At 46.5% G+C, this 20,808-nt stretch overlaps 1 protein-coding gene across 1 annotated transcript in view; it reads right to left on the bottom strand.

Moving 5' to 3' along the window:
• The window catches only part of EXOC4 (exocyst complex component 4), a 428,233-nt gene that overhangs the window by 349,607 nt on the left and 57,818 nt on the right, over positions 1–20,808 (bottom strand). Inside the window, exons 6-7 of the mRNA XM_069861081.1 lie at positions 18,763–19,006; positions 12,036–12,213 (exon numbers count right to left, since the gene is read on the bottom strand). Coding sequence (XP_069717182.1) covers positions 12,036–12,213; positions 18,763–19,006 — 422 coding nt within the window. The remainder of the gene's footprint in view (positions 1–12,035; positions 12,214–18,762; positions 19,007–20,808) is intronic.

Raw genomic sequence — 20,808 nt, forward strand, 5'->3', positions numbered from 1 at the left:
AGTGAGATCATCCTTTTCTTCTGTCCTAGCTAATCACATGTAAATTTACCAGTTTACTTCATCGTCCTTTGTGAGTAAAAAGGGAAAGGTTTTCGATAAGATTGTACTTAAGGGACCACTCTGATTCATCTATTTACTGACCCGCAGGGAGGTGTAACTGATTTGGATTATTCTCCCTGTCATAGGTAGCAACATCCAAGTACTTAAGCCTAGGAGAGAAAATTAATGACACGATTAACCTTTCTGCAATTGGAATGAATCTACTAAGTGGCAGACAAGAGTCCTGTTCACACTTTCACCTTGAGCGTTGCACAATGCCAGAAGTCAACCCTCAGAAAAAAGAGCAACCACCCTCTCCATCCTCAACCCTTCCACATGATCTCCTTCTCTGAGCCTTTTCTGAAGGAGGTGGAACACAAAACACTTAACCACCAGAAAGGACAGACAAACAGCTCAGTCCTCAACATAAGAAGGATATAGAATTGTTGGAATTGGTCCAGAAAGGGGCTACAAAGATGGACGGAAGCCTGGAGCACGTCTGCTATGAGGACAGGCTGAGAGATTTGGGATTGTTCAGCCTGGAGAAGACTCCAGGGAGACCTTAGAGTAGCCTTCCAGTACCTGAAGGGGCTACAGGAAAGCTGGGGAGGGACTTTTTACAAGGGCCTGGAATGATAGGATGAGTGGAGGGTGGCTTTAAATTGGAAAGGGGAAGATTGAGCTTAGACACTGGGAAGAAATTCTTCACGGTAAGGGTGGTGAGGCCCTGGCCCAGGTTGCCCAGGGAAGCTGTGGCTGCCCCATCCCTGGAGGTGTTCAAGGCCAGGTTGGATGGGGCTTTGAGCAACCCGATCTAGTGGGAGGTGTCCCTGGACAGGGCAGGGGGCTTGAAGCAGGATGGCCTTTAAGGCTTCTCCAACCCAAACCATCCTATGATTCTGTGATTTTTTTTAAGAAAGTACGAAGTTACACAAATCGTTATTTTTCTTAGAGGTTCACCCCCCTCTATAATAATAATCGTGTTATTATAATGCAAAATTAGATCTGGGATTTTCAAATGAATCTAAAGTAATTAGTTGCCCAGGTCCCATTGGATTGCTAAGGGAGTTAGATCCTAAATGCCTTTGGCTCTTTTGGAAAACCACATCATCCACACAAATCTACAGGATGGCTCAAGAGAAACTTCGGAAAAAACAAGTCTGAGTTGAACACAGTTTCCAGAGTCTCCATCCCTGGAGGTGTTCCAAAAATGTATAGATGTGGCACTTTGGGACATGGTTTAGTAGGCACGGTGGTGTTGTGTTGACGGTTGGACTCAATGATCTTAAGAGTTTTTTTCCAATGTTAATGGTTCTATGATTCAGAGTTATTTTTACAGAGCTTTACAGGGCCCCTCAACCACTTCTGCAGTGGGAACCACATGCACCACCCCACCAGGTTTTCGACAAAAAAACTTTGGGAAACAACATTTCATCCACAGAAACCATGGCAAGAAGTGATCAGTGATGGTTGATGAGATGCTCGATGTGAGCCAGAAATGCGCGCTGACAGCTCTCAAGGCCACCTGTATCCTGGGCTGCACCAAAAGAAGCGTGGCCAGCAGGGCAAGGGAGGGGATTCTGCCCCTCTATTCATCTCTTGTGAGACCTCATCTGGAACGCTGTGTCAGATTCTGGAAGCCTCAACGTAAGAAGGAGATGGAGCTGTTGGAATGGGTCCAGAGGAGGCTACAAACATGATTAGAGGGTTGGAGCACCTCCCATGTGAGGACAGGCTGAGACAGTTGGGTTTGTTCAGCCTGGAGAAGAGAAGACTCGGAGGAGACCTTATAGAGACCTTCGAGTACCTCAAAGGGGCCTACAGGAAAGCTATTCATAAAGGCTTGTGGTGATAGAACAAGGGGCAATGAGTATAAACTGGAGAAGGGCAGATTTAGACTAGATATAAGGAAGAATTTCTTCACCCTGAGGGTGGTGAGACATTGGAACAGGTTGCCCAGGGAAGTTGTGGCTGCCCCATCCCTGGAGGTGTTCAAGGCCAGGTTGGATGGGGCCTTGGACCGCCTGATCTAGTGGGAGGTGTCCCTGCTTATGGCAGGGGGATTGGAACTGGATGATCTTTGAGGTCCCTTCCAACCCAAACTATTCTATGATTCAATGATAATTCTAAAAATAAAAGGCAATTCTCCAGTGAATAAAAGTACGAGATCCTCATCACTCAAACCCGTAGCATCCAAGGTGAGCACACATGGGTTTTTCATTCTCTTTTCCTTGTGCTGCTCTTCGATGTTTTATCTTATAAATGCAAAGCAGAGGGAGTCCAGTTTTCATTACTGGAAAAAATTAATTAACAACGCAACACATTTTATTATTATTTTAATCAGTTTCCAGCTCACAGCTTCACTCAGAGTGCACCAGCAATCACACATTTCTTAGGCCTTTTCCAGTAAATGAAGAAGCCGAAGAGCTTTACAAGGCATTTAACTACATACTCCGAGCAGAACGACTTTACACAGGCCATATTTAATTAACTAATTTTCCCATCTCCCACTCTTCTCAGGTGAAATGGGTTTCCATGGTTCCTAGCATGGACACAGTTACTGTCTTTTCCAGTCGTTTGCTTGCAATGATTAACGCGTGGACTCTAGAACAAATACTGCTGTCCACTTTGCATTTATAATCTGTGTTTTGATAGATACGGGTCTCTCCTCTTCTTCACGTGGGTCCTATAGAGCTGAGAAAGGAATAGAGGGGGAGAATCCCCTCCGTCACCCTGCTGGCCACCCTTCTGTTGATGCAGCCCAGTATATGGTTGGCCTTCTGGGCTGCAAGCGCACGCTTCCAGCTCATGTCAAGCTTCTCATTGACCAGCACCCCAAGTCCTTCTCTGCAGGGCAGCTCTCAACCACATCACCCCGCAACATGTACTGAAAACGGGGATTACCCCGACTCGGATGCAGGACATCATCATTAGAAGGACATTGAGGAACTGAAGCACATCCAGAGAAGGGAAATGGAGCTGGTAAAGGGTCTGGAGAACAAGACTTACGAGATGCTGCCAAGGGTCCTGGGGTTGTTTAGCTTGGAGAAAAGGAGGCTGAGGGGAGACCTTATCACTGTCTACAACTCCCTGAAAGGAGGTTGCAGCAAGGTGGGTGAGTGGTGGTGTCTTCACCCAAGTAACAGGTGATGTGACGAGAAGAAATGGTCTCAAGTTGCACCAGGGGAGGTTCAGATCTGACATCAGGAAAAATCCCTGCACAGAAAAGGTTCTCGGGCACTGGCAGAGGCTGCCCAGGGAGGTGGTGGAGACCCCATCCCTGGAGCTGTTTAAAAGACAGGGAGATGAGGTGCTCAGGGATCTAGTTCAGTAGTGGGCAGGTATGGTTGGGCTTGACGATCTCAAAGGTCTTCTCCAACCTAGACATTCTATGATTTGCTCCTATGTCCCAGAGTGGCAAGCATGGGGAAAATGCAGAATTAAAATAATCATGTGCCTTGAAACCCAGCAGTATTGACTACATCAATTCCCCTTTTTCTGCTTCCACATGGTCACGACTGGGGCTCCTCTGTTATCATCAAGCTCATTTTCTTCTGATCTCTCTAAATCCTATTTTGGTGATGGTGTTTGGGGAAGGCATATGGGCTGGGAGTTCCGCAGAGCACAGCCTGCCAGGGAAACAGGGTTTGCAGAAACATTGTACATTTATTTAGAATTTATGTAAATCCCTGCATGAAGTTCCATTACCTACTGCTGGCTCTCGGCCAGTCAAAACACGCAGATGTACAAGCTATATGGCTAGAGAAATATGCACTAAATGATCATGCAAATCAGCATCCCAGTTGATAAGGCGGAGAAGTGCAGCGCTTGAGGCTGAAGAAGCCCAACTCTCTCAGCCTGTCCTTGTGTGGGAATTGCTCCAGCCCTCAAACCACCTCCTTGGCCTCCTCTGGACTCTCTCCAACAGATCCAAGTCCTTCCTGCACTGAGGGCTCCAGAACTGAACACAGAACTCCAGGCGAGGTCTCATGAGAGATGAATAGAGGGGCAGGATCCCCTCCCTCGTGTTCCTGGCCACTCTTCTTTTGATGCAGACCAGACAGTTAGTCTACTAGGCTGCAAGCACACACTGCCAGCTCACGTCCAGCTTCTCATCCACCAGGACTCCACGTTCTTCTCCACAGAGCTGCTCACAATCTATTCAACCCCCAGCCTGTATCGATAATGAGGGCTGGCCCAAACCAGGTGCAGGACCTTGAACTTTGCCTTGTTGAACATAATGAGACTTTCAGAGGTCCTCCTTCTCCAGCTTGCCAAGGTCCCTCTGGATGGCATCCCATCCCTAAGCGATGTCAACATTACGACTCAGCTAGGTGTCAACCACAAATCTACTGAAGGTGCACTCGATACCATCATCTAGGTCATTGCTGAAGATAGGAAACAACACCAGTCCCAGAAAAGACCCCTGAGGGACACTGCACATCATTTCTCTCCATCTGGACATTGAGTTGTTGACCACTGTCTTCTGGGTGTGACCATCCAACCAATTACTTATCCTCTGAACAGTCCATCAATCACATCTATACACAGAAGCTGAGCGTGTTCTCTTCCTGCTGAGTAACGTGGCTAAAACTTGGTAAAAGCCTGATACAGCAGAAATTCCTCAAGCCAAAACAAGAAAGTGCAAATTGAGCAGTTAGACTGATTCTATGCTTAAGTACTTTCTAACCACGCCCTACCAGCCACATACATACTCTCAAACACCACAGTCCAACTATTTCAGACTTAAGTCTTCATTATCAATATCCACATTTTATAGAATCATTGAATGGTTTGGGTTGGAACAGACCTTAAAGATCATCCAGTTCCAATCCCCTTGCCAAGAGCAGGAACACTTCAGACTAGATCAGGCTGTCCAAGGCCCCATCTAACCTGGACTTGAACACCACCAGGGATGGGGCACCGACCGCTTCCTTCCCTGGGCAACCTGGGCCAGGGCCTCCCCACCCCTATCATGAAGAATTTCTCCCTAATGTTTAATCTAAATCTTCCCCTTCCAATTTAAAGCCATTCCCTCCTTCTACAGGATCAAATCAGGCCCATAGGTAATAGAAATACTTCCAAACCTTTCCATGTACTTCACTCAAACATGAGTTCCCCCATGTGTAAAATTCAGAATGGCATCACCCAGTGAGATGAGATGACTCAGCCACTTTGATGAGGAGAAGCATGCTGTGAAGTAAATGTTCCCAAATCTTTTATGGGTAATACTAGCGAGACTTGAAACATTTCAAACTGGTGCCTACAGAAGCATGGAATTAGAATGGTTTGGGTTGGAAGGGACCTTAAAGATCATCCAGTTCCAACTTCCAAACCATGGGCAGGGACACGTTCAACCCATCCAACCTGGCCTTGAACACCACCAGGGATGGGGCAGCCACAGCTCCCCTGGGCAACCTGTTCCAGTGCCTCCTCACTCTCATCAGGAAGAATTTCTTCCTAATGCCTAATCTAAATCTTCCCCCTTCAATTCAAAGCCATTTCCCCTCAGCCCATCACTAAAGGCCCTTGTAATAAGTCCCTCTCAAGCTTTCCCATAGCCCCCTCAGGTACTGGGAGGCCACTCTAAGGTCTCCCCAAAGCCTTCTCTTCTCCAGGCTGAACAACCCCAACTCTCTCAGCCTGTCCTCACAGCAGAGGTGCTCCAGCCCCTGCCAGAGCTTCAGCTGCAACAGCTTCACACTGTATGTGCGCAGACTTTCTGTTGCCTTCACAAGAGATAAGGAGCTGCCATTGTCCCACCTGGAGAGTTGGGTCTCACAAAACACATGTCCATATATAATGCACCTTCTGCCCAAGGCAGGGGGGTTGGAACAGGATGGGTTTTAAGATCCCTTCCAACACAAACCACTCCATGATTCTATGATTCTACGATTCTCTTCTTGCTTGGGGCCTTGGATCAAAGCCGAGAGATTGCTGCTGAAGAATGAGAAATAAGGAGCAAAGATAGATGAGATGTGTACAGGGATGCAGGTGTGCGCACAGACAGGCCAGTAGCATGGCCTGCAGAATTAATGAGAAAGAAAAGCAGATATGGCTTTAAATTGGAAGGGGAAATACTTAGATTGGACATTAGGAATAAATTCTTCTGGATGAGGGTGCTGAGGCTCTGGAAAAGGCTGCCCAGGGAAGTTGTGGCTGCCCCATCCCTGGAGGTGTTCAAGGCCAGGTTGGATGGAGCTTTGAGCAACCTGATCTAGTGGGAGGTGTCCCTGCCCATGGCAGAGGGCTTGGAAATGGATGGACTTTAAGGTCCCTTCCAACCCAAACCATTCTATGATTAAATTAAAATTCTTGGAGCTCCTTCTGAATGTAACAGATACAAACTTAACACTTTCTGTCTGACCAGGGCTGAGCTTCTTGTTGCACGTGGCCTCAGCCTAGGAGTTCATATCTATGGGCTCACCTGTGAATGTGCCTAAGCAAAACACAAGGAAAATAAGATGATGGAAAGAGAAATTTTAGAAAGGGCTTTTGCTAATGCAGTTCTGTGGCTTCCTAACTCACAAATAATTACAGAACTGAGATTTCATATGAGGAAAGAAACAGCGAGAGCTGGTAAACTTAGGAAAGAAAGATTCTACCTTATGGTTTTATAAATGTCATGCAAGCTAAGGGTGCAGACCACGTCTTCTGAGGAGCAGTTGAGGGAACCAGGGTTGTTTAGCCTAGAGAAAAGGAGGCTGAGGGGAGACCTTATCTGTTTACAAGTCCCTGAGAGTAGGTTGTAGTGAGGAGGGTGTTGGTCTCTTCTCCGAAGTGACAGGAAATAGGACAAGAGGGAATGGCTTCAAGTTGTACCAGGGCAGGTTCAGATTAGACATCAGGAAACATTTCTCCATTGAAAGGGTTCTCAGGCATTGGCAGAGGCTGCCCAGGGAGGTGGTGGAGTCCCCATTCCTGGAGGTGTTTAAATGACAGGGAGATGAGGCGCTCATGGATCTGGTTTAGTAGTGGACAGGTATGGTTGGACTCTACGATCTCAAAGGCCTTTTCCAACTCAGAGATTCTACGATTCTAAGCACAACAAGTACACAGCATGGGAGTGAAAAGGCTTTTAAGGAAAACCATTTCTGAACATTTCGCTCAGCTATCAGCTCCTCTCTTAACATTAGCAGGAATTTGCCTGCACGAATCCCTCATGCACTGCTGTCAGATGAGACATCTCGCAGTGAGGACATGATGAGCGTTTGGCCTTTTCCCATTCATAGCATTTTTATGATGCTAGTAAGAGTATGACTCACTGCCTTTAAAGCCAGTCGCACAGGGACTAAGTGTGAATAAGCTCAGCACATCAAAAGAGACGTGGTTTTATAGTCCTATAAAACATGTCTACAAATGCTGATGAACTACTTGTAGACTATCCTAATTCCAGCTGACAAGAGGAATAAAGTGCAGCAGGCATTGATAGCAACCGGGGAAAAAAAAGCACATCAGACCTAACAAAACTGTTCAAGAATCTAGGGAAATGCATAAAATTGAAGATACTGCATTTATCTAGTCAAGTTTCCATTGCTTCCACATCATCCCATTCGCGTAGCAGCCTGGTCTAGTGGGAGGTGTCCCTGCCCATGGCATGGGGGTTGGAACCAGATGATCTTTAAGGTCCCTTCCAACCCAAACTATTCTATAATTCTGTGATTCTATGATTAATACCTCCAAGAAGATGAAGGGTAACAACCAACTTACACACAGGAGAGGTGGTTGAATCACCTTCCCTGAAGGTGTTTAAGGGACGGGTAGATGAGGTGCTGAGGGGCATGGTTTAGTATTTGATAGGAATGGTTGGACTCGATGATCCGATGGGTCTTTTCCAACCTGGTGATTCTATGATTCTAGGAAATGCTGCACTTTTTATTTTGGATATTCATGGTCCTATTCACAATTTGAAACAATGACTTCAACTTGGTGCAACAGCCATTTCACAAACTTTTTAGTCCTCAGCAAACTTTCAACTTCTCCCCCTCTACTCCACTCTCGTGAGACCCTACCTGGAGTCTTCTATCTGTTCTGGAACAGAAGAAGAATATGGAACTGTTGGAATGAGTCCAGAAGAGGGCTACAAATATGATCACAGGGCAGGAGCACCTCTGGTATGAGGACAGGCCGAGAGAGTTGGGATTCCTCAGGCTGGAGAAGAGAAGGCACTGGGGAGACCTTAGAGCAGCCCTCTAGTACCTGAAGGGGCTACAGGAAAACTGGGGAGGGACTTTTCACAAGGGCCTGGAGTGATAGGATATAAAAACGACTCCCAAACCAGAAGCTGATCCCGTAATAGGATCCTAGCAAACTTCTCCTCTGTCACCATGCTAAAGGGGCACAGGTCAGTTAACAAGGAGCATTCCTGGGAAAGACAATATCCAACGTTTGTAGTCAGCTCAGCTCTGGACTTCTTCCAGATACCCGTTACCAACACAATTCAGTTCCATCCAGTTAAAAAGAGATTGATTTTGTGCATTCCTACTTCATATTCTTTGTTTTTAAAAGGACAAGGTGTCATCGCTATCTTGTTCTTTGCCCTTCTAGCTGCAAAATCCCAACTCTGTGAAACATCTTTGTACCTGCTGGCACAGTTTTTGACCTTATCAAGGTGATCTCATAGAATCATAGACTCATGGAATGATTTGGGTCAGAAGAGACCTCAACGCCCACTCAGTTCTAATCCCCTGCCAGGGGCAGGGACACCTCCACTGGATCAGGTTGCTCAAAGCCTCATCCAACCTGGCCTTGAACACCTCCAGGCAGCCACAACATTACAGAATAACAGAGAATCACAGAATGACCTCAGTTGGAAGGAATCCAGAAGGATCATTGAGTACAACAACTGTCCCTGCATAGAACAACTCCAAAACTTATACCATGTCTGAGGGCAAACCCTTCTTGGCACCATGACTACTCCCCTGGGGAGCTGTTCCCATGCTCCACCACCCTCTGAATGAAGAACCTTTTCTTTATACCCAATCTAAACTTCCCGTGGCACATTTTCCTGTCATTTCCTCTGGTTCCACCACCTTGAATTCCCAGTGCATCTTCTTAAGAGCTTCGAAAAGGTACAAAAAAAACTTTCCATTTCAAAAGGTAAGAAGATTTGAATCATTAGGTAAATTGGAGAAGACTATAAAAGATTTTAACAGAGAGAGGAGTTGGGTCATTACACACCTTCTTGGCAAGACCAAAATTCAAGCAAATATTTTCCTGCAAAATCACAGCATCACAGAATCATCAAGGCTGGAGAAGGCATCCAAGACCAACCAGTTCAAACATCAGCCCAACACCACTAAGCCATTGCCCGAAGTGCCATGTCTATACATTTCTTGAACCCCCCGAGGGATAAAGATTCCACCACTTCCCTGTGCAGCCTCTGCCAGTGCTTCAGCACTCTTTCAGTGAAGAAATATTTGCTAATATCTAATATAATCTAATCTAAAATAAACTCATCCCCTCCCAGACCGAGGGGTGACACTCCTCCTGAACCACAGGCTCTTGCAGAGATTCTCATCTTCTCAGTAGCACATATACGCAGAAAAAAAAAAAAAAGTTGTGTAACACTCACTGCACTGGATTTCTTGATGCTCCCAGTTCACTTCAAATAAAAGGGAAAAAAACAAGTGCCACATGACCTTCACCAATTATCTAAATTCCATTTTTAAATATCATCCAAGTGGAGAGCAGAACACTCCCACTCCCACCTTTACGCACTTCAAGATTGACTAAAACCATACATTTCAAGAGCTGCACTCAAATCACTTTCATGACCATCATCCTCTCAGCTAAATGAGGGACGAGCATTAATGAGATGAACAAGCCCACTGTCCAAGGGCACCAGTTCCACACATTTAAGTCCATTTAGAAGGAAGCAGAAGTGCTGTCAGGCACATTATTTTAAGGACAACCACTAAACCATTCAATCTCTTTAAAGAGAACTTCTGAAAAATAACACTACTTTATGTTCAAAATATTACCTGGAGAACTTGCCAAACGCAACAGCAATTTCATATATTGCTCTGACATTTCCACCAGTACTTACAGCATATTAAGACCTCACATCCAAAAATCTTATTTTACTTCACAGGCATTAAAACTGTGTCACAAATAGTTCATTCATCCTTTGAATGCAAAGGTTCAGCAAAGAGAGATTGGTTTACCTTTTCCAGAACATATTTATTTAACTGAAGAGTCAAACAGTATCATGACCGCGAAGAGATTCAGAGTTCACGACTGGATCACAGAATCATAGAATAGTTTGGGTTGGAAGGGACCTTAAAGATCATCCAGCTCCAACCCTCCTGTGATGGGCAGGGACACCTCACACCACACCAGGCTGCTCAAGGTCCCATCCAACCTGGCCTTCAACACCTCCAGGGATGGGGCAGCCACAGTTTCCCTGGGAAACTTCTGCCAGCACCTCACCATCCTCATCATGAGGAATTTCTCCCTAATGTCTAATCTAAATCTTCTGCTTTCCAATTTAAAGCCATTCCTCCTCATCTTATCACTACATGGTCTTGTAAAAAGACCCTCCTCAGCTTTCCTGGAGCCCCTTCAAGTACTACAAGGCTGCTCTAAGGTCTCCTCAGAGTGTTCTCTTCTCCAGGCTGAACAACTCCAACACTTTCAGACTGTCCACATAGCAGAGCTGCTCCTGCCCTCAGGTCATCTTTGTGGCCCCCTCTGGAACCATTCCAACAGTTCCATGTCCTCCTTCTGCTGGAGATTCCAGAACTGGACACAGGAGTCCGCAGCTGTTGGACCTGTGCTAAGCAAAAACCACCTTGTTTTCACAAGAGCATGTACCTTGGAGTGCTGCTCCACACAGTATCTCTCACGCTGAGGAAAGCTGCAGTTACCAGGATAAACCTTTCCCTTTCCTTCTTTGCAGAGCCTCTTGCTCATTCCCTCTCGCTCATTCCTGTGCCAACACTGAGACAGCTCAAGGACGTGAGTGAGCAGAAAACACAGCCAGCAGAGAACACTCCGCCAAGTAAAGTCCATGAAATTGCATCACTGTTGGGAAAATGAGCAACACTTCCAGAGCAAGGAAAGCATCTTGGGCTGTGGAAGGGGAAGAAGTAGTATCAGAGCTCAGCTGCCTTAGAGCTGCATGGACTCACACGGAGTTGAACCCTCAACATCCCTTCCATGAGGATGTCGTGGGGTAAAAGAGGCTCTGCAGAGGGATCTGGGCACATGGGAGAGCTGGGCCATCACCAATCGCATGAAGTTTAACAAGGGCAAGTGCTGGATTTTGCACTTGGGACACGGCACCCAACCCAAACCATTCTATGATTCTATGATCATAAATCTTGCCAACTCTTATAAATAACGTGAGGCTCTTTGACTTCCTCTACCAAATACAGGTGAGGTGGACACCTGTGTGCTTTATATAAAGGCAACTCCAACATAAATAAGTAGAAAACTCTAATGTGCACATGTTGGCCTCACAGCAAGAAGGAGAGAACAGACGTGTGACAGATGACAGCTCTGCTGCTTGCAAGAGTCTCAGACACTAAGGTGACAGGCACGGTACCAGAATAAAGCCTAAGCAAGGTACAGCTTTAATGCGCTACAGTTAAGAATTAGAATCAAATCAGAATGCCCTGAAAACATGCTGGCAGCAAGTGTCTCAGCTGACTATAACCAAGCTGTGATGACAAGAGAAGACAAGCGATTAGAGCTGTGACACTTTCTAAGGCAAGCATGACACGGTAACACAGAACAAAAATGTCACTGTTTGAAAGCTTCTGATAAATCACCTAGTAGGCAAAAGGAACCAACCTCTCCACACACCGTAAGGATGAATCTAGAGGAGTTTTTTGAAGGATTCCAAAGCTCTCTGGAGTTTAAGTCTGTTATAAATGTGGCTGCTTACCAAAACCCAAGATAAATTCCAGCACAGCAATCACTAGTACAACATGTATCCTCTGGTTATAAAACTTGTTCCAAGCCAAAAATGTGCCCACCAGAAGGATTCTTACCTGCAAGACGTCTTGGATCTTGACCCATACATCCACCATGTCATAGAGCTTGATGTCACCGTCGTACTGGCTACAAGGAGAGGCCACTGTTTGCTGAAGGTGCCCAAGGACAACAGAGTGAGCAGCAGCCACAGCGTTGAACTTGTCAAAGAGGAGTTCTAGCAGTTCCAGCAGTAACCTGTAAACCAACAAGATGCCAGTCAGATTCTAGAGGACACCACAGGCACACGGTCATACAGTAGTCCAGAAGACTTTGACTTCATACATCCTGGTTTGTGACAGACACTGCACACAAGCCAGCAAGTCATCTGGCTTCAAACCCTCTCTGTGGGCTTCAGGTGACTAACTTCAGTAGTCAGTAGCTCAGGTTTGGTGCCTAAATACATCTGAGGATCCTCCTTCTCGCTCCTACCTCTACATCAAAGTTCATAGCATCATAGGATGGTTTAAGTTGGAAGGGACCTTAAAGACCATCCAGCTCCAACTCCTCTGCCATGAGCAGGAACACCTTCCACTGGATCAGGCTGCTCAAAGCCTCATCCAATGTGGCCTTGAATGCTCCAGGAATGGGGCAGTTGGAGAGTTGCTCACTTTCTTTGAGTTCTATGCGGGGTAACAGGGCAGACAAACGCATCATCCTGGAGAAGAGAAGCTTTGGGGCAGACTTTATAGAGGCCTTCCAGGACCTGAAGGGGCTACAGGAAAGCTGGGGAGGGACTTTTTTGCAAGAGTCTGGTGTTATAGAAGAACGGGGAATGGCATTAAATTTGAAGGGGGAAGATTTAGATCAGACATTAGGAAGAAATTCTTCGTGATGAGGGTGGAGAGGCACTGGCACAGGTTGCCCAGAGGAGTCATGGATATTCCACCCCTGGAAGTGTTCAAGGCCAGGTTGGACGGGGCCTCGAGCAGACTGGTCCAGTGGGAGGTGTCCCAGCCCATGGCAGGGGGGTTGGAACTGGATGGTCTTTGACGTCCCTTCCAAACCAAACCCTTCCATGATTCTATGATTAGTGACTACAGAGAGACTACACCTCAGTACTATGATATTAGAGACCATTTGAAGTTCCAGATGGAGCTGCGTACAAGGAACGAGACTGCCTGCTTTTCCTCAGAAGAAAGCAAGAGCCTCAAGCCAATAAGAATGGCCTTACACTTAAAAACGGAATACAAGATATTAATTTTGAATTAGGAAATTAGTAGCTTGGCAGGTTTTAAGCAACATTAAAGATAAGAAACCAAAAACATCAAGCCTTACCAACTGTGCCAGTTATCAACACCTTACTACTGTATCGGAGGCGCTACAGCTACAACCTCATCTAAATATTCTACACCTCACCTGCTCCTATGGCTTCCTTACTGCCCAGTTATTGTAATTAATGTCCCTTTGCAAAGCCCTCAATGCTTTGTGGTGAGGTAATGACTCACCACATTTTTTTATCTGAAAAAAGAAGAATCAAGTTCACTGCCGTGTAATGAGCAAATCAAGTACACACGTAACCCCAACAAAATGTGACGATAACACTTCCCAAATCCATATGGTAGGCACTTCCTAGCTCTGACAGACAGGCTCCATCACACTGATCTGCAGCAGCTCAGGAGTCACCACATGCTTGCTGTGTCTTCCCATCAGGAGCTGCTACCCCGGAGCAGGACAGATCTGCAGCAGAATTGGAGTTGCACCCACTCCTTCACTGCCACGCTTCAGTCTTCTCTGTTAGTTAGCAACTACTAATGAGGGGTGCGTTCATGGCTCACACACTTCATTTCAGACTGCTGAATATCCACAAACATCCATTTCCATTGGATATTTAAGCCGGCAGTTGAGGAGTTAGAATTAAAGACTGATTTGGGTTGGAAGGGACCTTAAAGCCCATGGGCAGGGACACCTCCCACTGGATCAGGCTGCTCAAGGCCTCATCCAGCCTGGCCTTGAACATCTCCAGGGTTGGGGCATCCACGACTTCTCTGGGCAACCTGTGGCAGTGTCTCACCACCTTCATTGTGAAGAACTTCCTAACGACTAATCTAAATATTCCTCCTTCCAATTTAAAGCCGTTAAATACATGGCTTTATGTAACATTATACCAAAGAGAATTATTGGTTTTAAATTCAAGGGTCTTGCTAATCTCATGTTACAGACTGATGGACATAAAACCTCCACGATCCATGTTCCTCGGCGTGGCAAACTACGCACCATTCCATTGCATTTTCCATTCTCAACCACATGACAGGAAAACCAGTTGACGTCATCTTTCTGGATTTCAGCAAGGCCTTTGATGCTCCTCACAGGATCCTCCTAAACAAAATGCCCTGCATCCAGCTGGATAAACACATAATGCAGCGGGAAAACAATTGGCTGATGGGTTGGGCTCAAAAGGTCATCATGAGTGGGGTTACATGGGGCTGGAGACCAGTCCCTAACAGGGTTCCGCAGGGACCCATCTTAAGAACAGGACTCTTTAATATCTTCAAAATTAACCAGATGCAGGACTTGAAAGTTTACTGACCAAGTCTGCTGATGACAAGAAACTGAGGGGAGCTGTTGACGCTCTTGAGGGAAAGGAGGCCCTGCAGAGGGATCTGGGCAATCACCAACCACATGAAGTTTAACAAGGGCAAATGCCGGGTTTTGCACTTGGAACACAGCAACCCGGGCTGTCCACACAGCCAGGAGGAACACACAGCCCTGAGGAAAGGGATCTGGGGGTTCTGGTCGAAACCAAGCTGAACATGAGCCAACAGTGAGCCCTGGCAGCCAAGAGGGACAACTGTGTCCTGAGGCGCATCCAGCCCATCGAGTGAGGGGACTGTCCCACTCTGCTCTGCGCTGGTGTGGCCCCACCTCGAGCGCTGGGTGCAGTTTTGGGTGCCAGAGGATACAAAGGATCTAAAGCGACTGGTGAGCAGCCAGAGAAGGCCACAAAGTTGGTGAAGGCTCTAGAGAGGAAGTCATATGAGAAGCAGCTGAAGCCACTTGATCTGTTCAGTCTAGAGAAGAGGAGACTGAGGGGAGACCTCATAGCAGTTTACCGTTTCCTCACAAGAGACAGAGTAGGAGCAGGCATTGATCTTTTCTCTCTGGAGGACAGGACCCGAGGGAACGGCAGGAAGATGCGCCAGGGAGGTTTAGGTTGGATATTAGGAAAAGGTTCTGCACCAGAGGGTGGTGGAGCACTGGAAAAGCTCCGCAGGGAAGCAGTCACAGCGCCAAGCCTGGCAATATTCCAGAAGCATTTGCACAATGCATTCAGACACAAATTTCTACATCTCCATGTTTTCAAATTATCCTCATTTTCTTTTCTCTACAAGCCTTTTGAATTGGTCAGGTCATTTTTGAAACAAGGTGACCCAAAGGAGACACAGACACAGTCTGTGTGTCAGACAGCTAATGAGACAAAACAGCATAAAAGAATATGGCCCAGATTTTATGCATATGGGGTTGCAGCACCGAGTGACCTAAGCAGAACACGAACAGAGAGTGACAGGAGACCGGCTGAGGCGATTTATTGAAGCAATCTCATAACCCCTTCACTGAGAAATAAGGGAAATACGTTGAGAGACAGTGACACACACCCGGAAGCGAGTCCTATTGTCCGGGCGCTAACAGAGACTGAATTGATGCAGAGTGACTGCTGACAGCGGAACGAGGTCGCTAATGACAATTCATGCATTTTAGCAGCAGTAATGTCCTTCGCCTGGTCAGAGTGTTGGTGTGTATATAATTCCTGTATTTATTCTGAAGTGTGGAGATGAGGTACAAAGCCAGAAGCGTGTTACGAACATGTAAGGAGAAGTGAACTGAACCCAATCGATAGGATTTACTAGCAGAACTGTCAGTGGATTTCCTCTTTCTGAGACAATTTTCAACCAAATGTCAAGCTACGGCAAAGTATCCGACCGAAGTTGTGTACCATAAAACAGACCCTCAACCAGGCAGGTGTCCAGATTCCTCTTCTTCTTCTTACTTTAACAATCTGGTGACTGGAAGAATCACAGAATCATGGAATCACGTGGTTGGAAAAGATATTGGAGATCATTGAGTGCAACCATACCTGTCCACTACTAAACCAGATCCTTTAGCACCTCATCTACCTAAGTTTTTAACTACCTCTAGGGAAGAGGACTCAACCACCTCCTTGGGCAGCCTCTGCCCGAGCATATCCTTTGCCCCTTCTTGGCATCACAAACCAAAATTCTGCCTTCTGACTTATCCAAGAAGCTTGTAATTTCACCAAGTTATCGGCACCAGAAGTTTACCCATTCTTCATTATTTCCACAGCAAAGATAATGACACTAAGCTAGGTGAAAGTGTCGATCTGCTGGAGGGTCAGGAGGCTCTGCAAAGGGATCTGAACAGGCTGGACCGCTGGGCAGAGTCCAATGGCATGAGGTTTAACAAGGCCAAATGCCGGGTCCTGCCCTTGGGGCACAACAACCCTGTGCAGCTACAGACTGGGAGAAGTCTGTCTAGAAAGCTGCCTGGAGGAGAGGGACCTGGGGGTGTTGGTTGACAGCGACTGAACATGAGCCAGCAGCAGCCCAGGTGGCCAAGAAGGCCAATGGCATCTTGGCTTGGATCAGACACAGCATGGACAGCAGGTCCAGGGAGGTTCTTCTCCCTCTGTACTCGGCACTGGTGAGACCGCTCCTCGAATCCTGGGGTCAGTTCTGGGCCCCTCACCTCAAGAAGGATGTTGAGGCTCTGGAACGAGTCCAGAGAAGAGCAACCAAGCTGGGGAAGGGGCTGGAGAACAGGCCTTATGAGGAGCGGCTGAGAGAGCTGGGGGTGTTTAGCCTGGAGAAGAGGAGGCTGAGGGGAGACCTCATTGCTCTCTATAACTCCCTGAAAGGAGGTTGTGGAGAGGAGGGTGCTGGCCTCTTCTCCCAAGTGACAGGGGACAGGACGAGAGGGAATGGCCTCAAGCTCCGCCAGGGGAGGTTTAGGCTGGACATTAGGAAAAAATTTTTCACAGAAAGGGTCATTGGTCCCTGGCAGAGGCTGCCCAGGGAGGTGGTTGAGTCACCTTCCCTGGAGGGGTTTAAGTGACGGGTGGACGAGGTGCTAAGGGGCATGGTTTAGTGTTTGATAGGAATGGTTGGACTCAATGATCCGGTGGGTCTCTTCCAACATGGTTATTCTACGATTCTATGAAACTCAAGGTAAAGTCTATCTTGGAAGTGATTTTCAACTACAAATATTACATTTAATGAAAACACACATAAAATCATAGAATGGTTTGGGTTAAAAGGGACTGGAAAGCCCATCTAGTTCCAACCCTCCCTGCCACAGGCAAGGACACCTTCCACTGGGTGAGGTTGCTCCAAGCCCCATCCAACCTGGCCCTGAACACCCCCAGGGACAGGGCAGCCACAATTTCTCTGGGCAACCTGGGCCAGTGCCTCAGCACTCACAGAGGAAAACAATTCTTCCTAAGACCTCATCTAAACTTCCACTCTTTCTGCCTAAAACCATTTTGTGTTGATTTTAATTTTCCGTCATTAATTCCCTTTGGACAGTGATCGTAACAATACGCAGTATCACAAATGAGAATTTCAGCTAGAAATGATAACTACCAATTAAGGAGTCCTCTTTTCCAAAGAACAATCCTAGTGCATCCTCAAGAACACAAGAAACAGCTTTCAGTTCCTTCCACACCTTGCTATTAATATAAATGGGGCTGCAAACCAATTAGAAGCTAGGCCATATATACTGATATAATTAGTTCCATATAGGATTTCAAAGCTCTGCACCTGCATCAACTTAATTGGACTCCACTACACTGGAAATAAAATGAGCTGAATATTCCCTTTTCAAGTCATATTACGCAGGAACTTAAACACTCTCTTGGCATCAGCACCAGTGTCAACTCATGATTCAGGGCAACACAAGAAGATGTATTTGTGTTGGCACTAAGTGCTCTTTACCCCATGCAATCTGAGACAGCATCACAATTCAAGCTGTTGCAAAGCCACTGAAAATGAAAGGTTAGGTTAAAAGAAAAATAAAATCAAATATTCAACATAATGCACCTCTTAGTAGTTAAATAATGCTGGCTTCGACTCTGCTTCCATCCTCAAATCTGCATTTCAAACATCTGCTTAGCCAAAAGATTCTCTTCTAGGGCCAAGCACAGAAGGAAGCATCTCCCTTAGCTGAGAAGCAACAATGAATTTGTGAATCACTTTCTGAACACCTCTGAATTCCCAAGAATTTCAGGTGCTCAAGGAACAGTGAGACCCAGGCATTTGTACAAGTTTAACCATTTCATGTCTCTGTCACTACAAAACCATTATTGTCATCCCTTCCAATTGAAATTAGCAGATACGATGACTTCTCCAGACTCCTTTTTGCAGCGATCAATCACAGAAGCATCATAAAAACATAGAATGGTTTGGGTTGGAAAGGACCTCAAAGATCATTCAGTTCCAAACCACCTGCCATGGGCAGGGACACCTCCCACTGGAGTAGGCTGCTCAAAGCCTCATCAACCTGGGCTTGAACACCTCCGGGATGGGGCAGCCACAACGTCCCCAGACAACCTGCGCTAGTGCCTCACCACCCTCAAGAGAAAACATTTCTTCCAAACATCTCATCTCAATCTCCCATCTTTCAATTTAAAACCATTTCTCCGCATCCTGTCCCTGCACTCCTTGATAAAGAGCCCCCTCCCCAGCTTTCCCACAGGCCTCGTTAATCAGGGTTCAACGGCTGAAGTATCTTTACCTGGGCTGATTTTCCTGGGACAGATTCTCCCCTCTCTGGTAACCATTGTCTGCCACCTGGGTTGTGGACCGCTTCACAATCTGCTTCAGTTCTTGTTCTAAGCGATCCTGGACGGCTTTCACCGTTTCAGGGATCTTCTTCAGCTTGGCCAGCCCTTTGATGAGTATTCCCATGAAGACAGTGCTGTTCTCCTCTGGATCCAGTTCTGTATCTTCTTTCATTTCCAAAAGGCTTGTTTCTCGCACTACAATAAATTTAAAGAGGCAGAATTCAAGATTCAAACTACTGAAAAACCCACCTGGAGTCCTGTGTCCAGTTCTGGAATCCCCAACAGAAGAAGGATATGGAACTATTGGAACGGGACCAGAGGAGGCCTTGAAGATGATCTGAGGGCTGGAGCACCTCCGCTATGAAGACAGGCTGCAAGCGTTGGGCTTGGAGGGTCTGGAGGAGGCTCTGGAGAGATCTTAAAGCCGCCTTTAATCACTTCTAGGGATGGGGACTCCACCACCTCCCTGGGCAGCCTCTGCCAGAGCCTGAGAACCCTTTCGGTGAAGAACTTTTTCCTAATACCCGATCTGAACCACCCCTGGTGCAACTTCAGGCCATTCCCTCCTGTCCCTCTTTCTTCTCAGAAAGCCACAGCCTGCGTTACAAAGAGAGACTGCAGTGTGATGATGGCACCTGCTCTAAAAGGGTGTTAGGGCTGAAATCTTTGCATAACTCAGAGCTAAGGCAAGAATACTTGGTTTTAACTTACTGCCACAAAGTATTTTGCTGCTCTGAGTTTAATGCAAAGATTTCCAGCCCTAAACACCCTTTTAGAAGACAGGTGCCCATCATCACACTGCAGTCTCTTTGTAAAGCAGGCTGTAAATTATTCTTAATATCACACAATGAAAAGCTGAAAGGGAGGAAATGCTGCTGGATCCAAATGTGAGGACAGCATTTAAGGGAACTAAAGGCAGCAATCTTACTGAGACCTCTGCAGCGCACAAAGACGACCGCTCTTCCATTTTCGAAAGAGCAAACCAATTTTGAACACCCTCAAATAGCCAGGACATTGATTTACATCTCTTACAAACAACAGCCAAGTCAATAGTTCAATATCTATCAGCAACACACTGGTATAGAAATTCTGTTAGATCTGGTCTTTTGATAAAAGATGTTTCCTGCACATTCTGCCTATTAAACAGGTATCCTGGGTAGCTTGGGGGGCCCATTTATCTCTGAGATCTGACGAGAACCCAACCCCAGGTAACTGAGGATATTCTTTTCTTGCCTCCTCCACACTTCAAACATCCCCTTCTGCCATTTCATGTCATCAAGGGGTTATTTGAAAACAAAGCTTTGGCCCAGGAATCAGCCCCTTCTGCCCCCAACCTCTTCCAAAAAGGCATCAAATCAGACAGGGATTTATACAGATGTTCACATTTACAATTCCAATCCCTCTCTGCGGGCAGAGGAGCACCAGGGGTGTAGGAGGATGTCCCTATGGATCAGGCTTGGAATTGAAATCTCTGTATGTACTATTAAATCAAAAATATTAGTAACTTTGTCATTGCATGTACAAGAGAATCAGTTGGTTGGAAAGATCTTTGTGATCACAGAATTCAACTATACCTGTCCACTACTAAACCAGATCCCTGAGCACCTCACCTATCTATCTTTTAAACACCTCCAGGGATGGGGACTCCACCACCTCCCTGGGCAGCCTCTGCCAGTGCCTGAGAGCCCTTTTGGTGAAGACATTTTTCCTAATGTCTAATCTGAACCTGCCCTGGTGCAACTTGAGGCCATTCCCTCTTGACCTATCACCTGTCCCTTGGGAGAAGAGACAAACACCCACCTCACTACCACCTCCTTCCAGGGAGTTGTAGACGATGATGAGGTCTCCCCTCAGCCTCCTTTTCTCCACGCTAAAGAAACCCAGCTCCCTCGGACATCTCTCGTAAGACTTGTTCTCCAGACCTTTCACCAACTTCACTCCCCTTCTCTGGATGCACTCCAGCTCCTCAATGGAGTCTCACCAGTACCATGTACAGG

This window comes from Phaenicophaeus curvirostris, chromosome 1, assembly GCF_032191515.1.
Source record: "Phaenicophaeus curvirostris isolate KB17595 chromosome 1, BPBGC_Pcur_1.0, whole genome shotgun sequence".
Classification (NCBI taxonomy): Eukaryota; Metazoa; Chordata; class Aves; order Cuculiformes; family Cuculidae; genus Phaenicophaeus; species Phaenicophaeus curvirostris.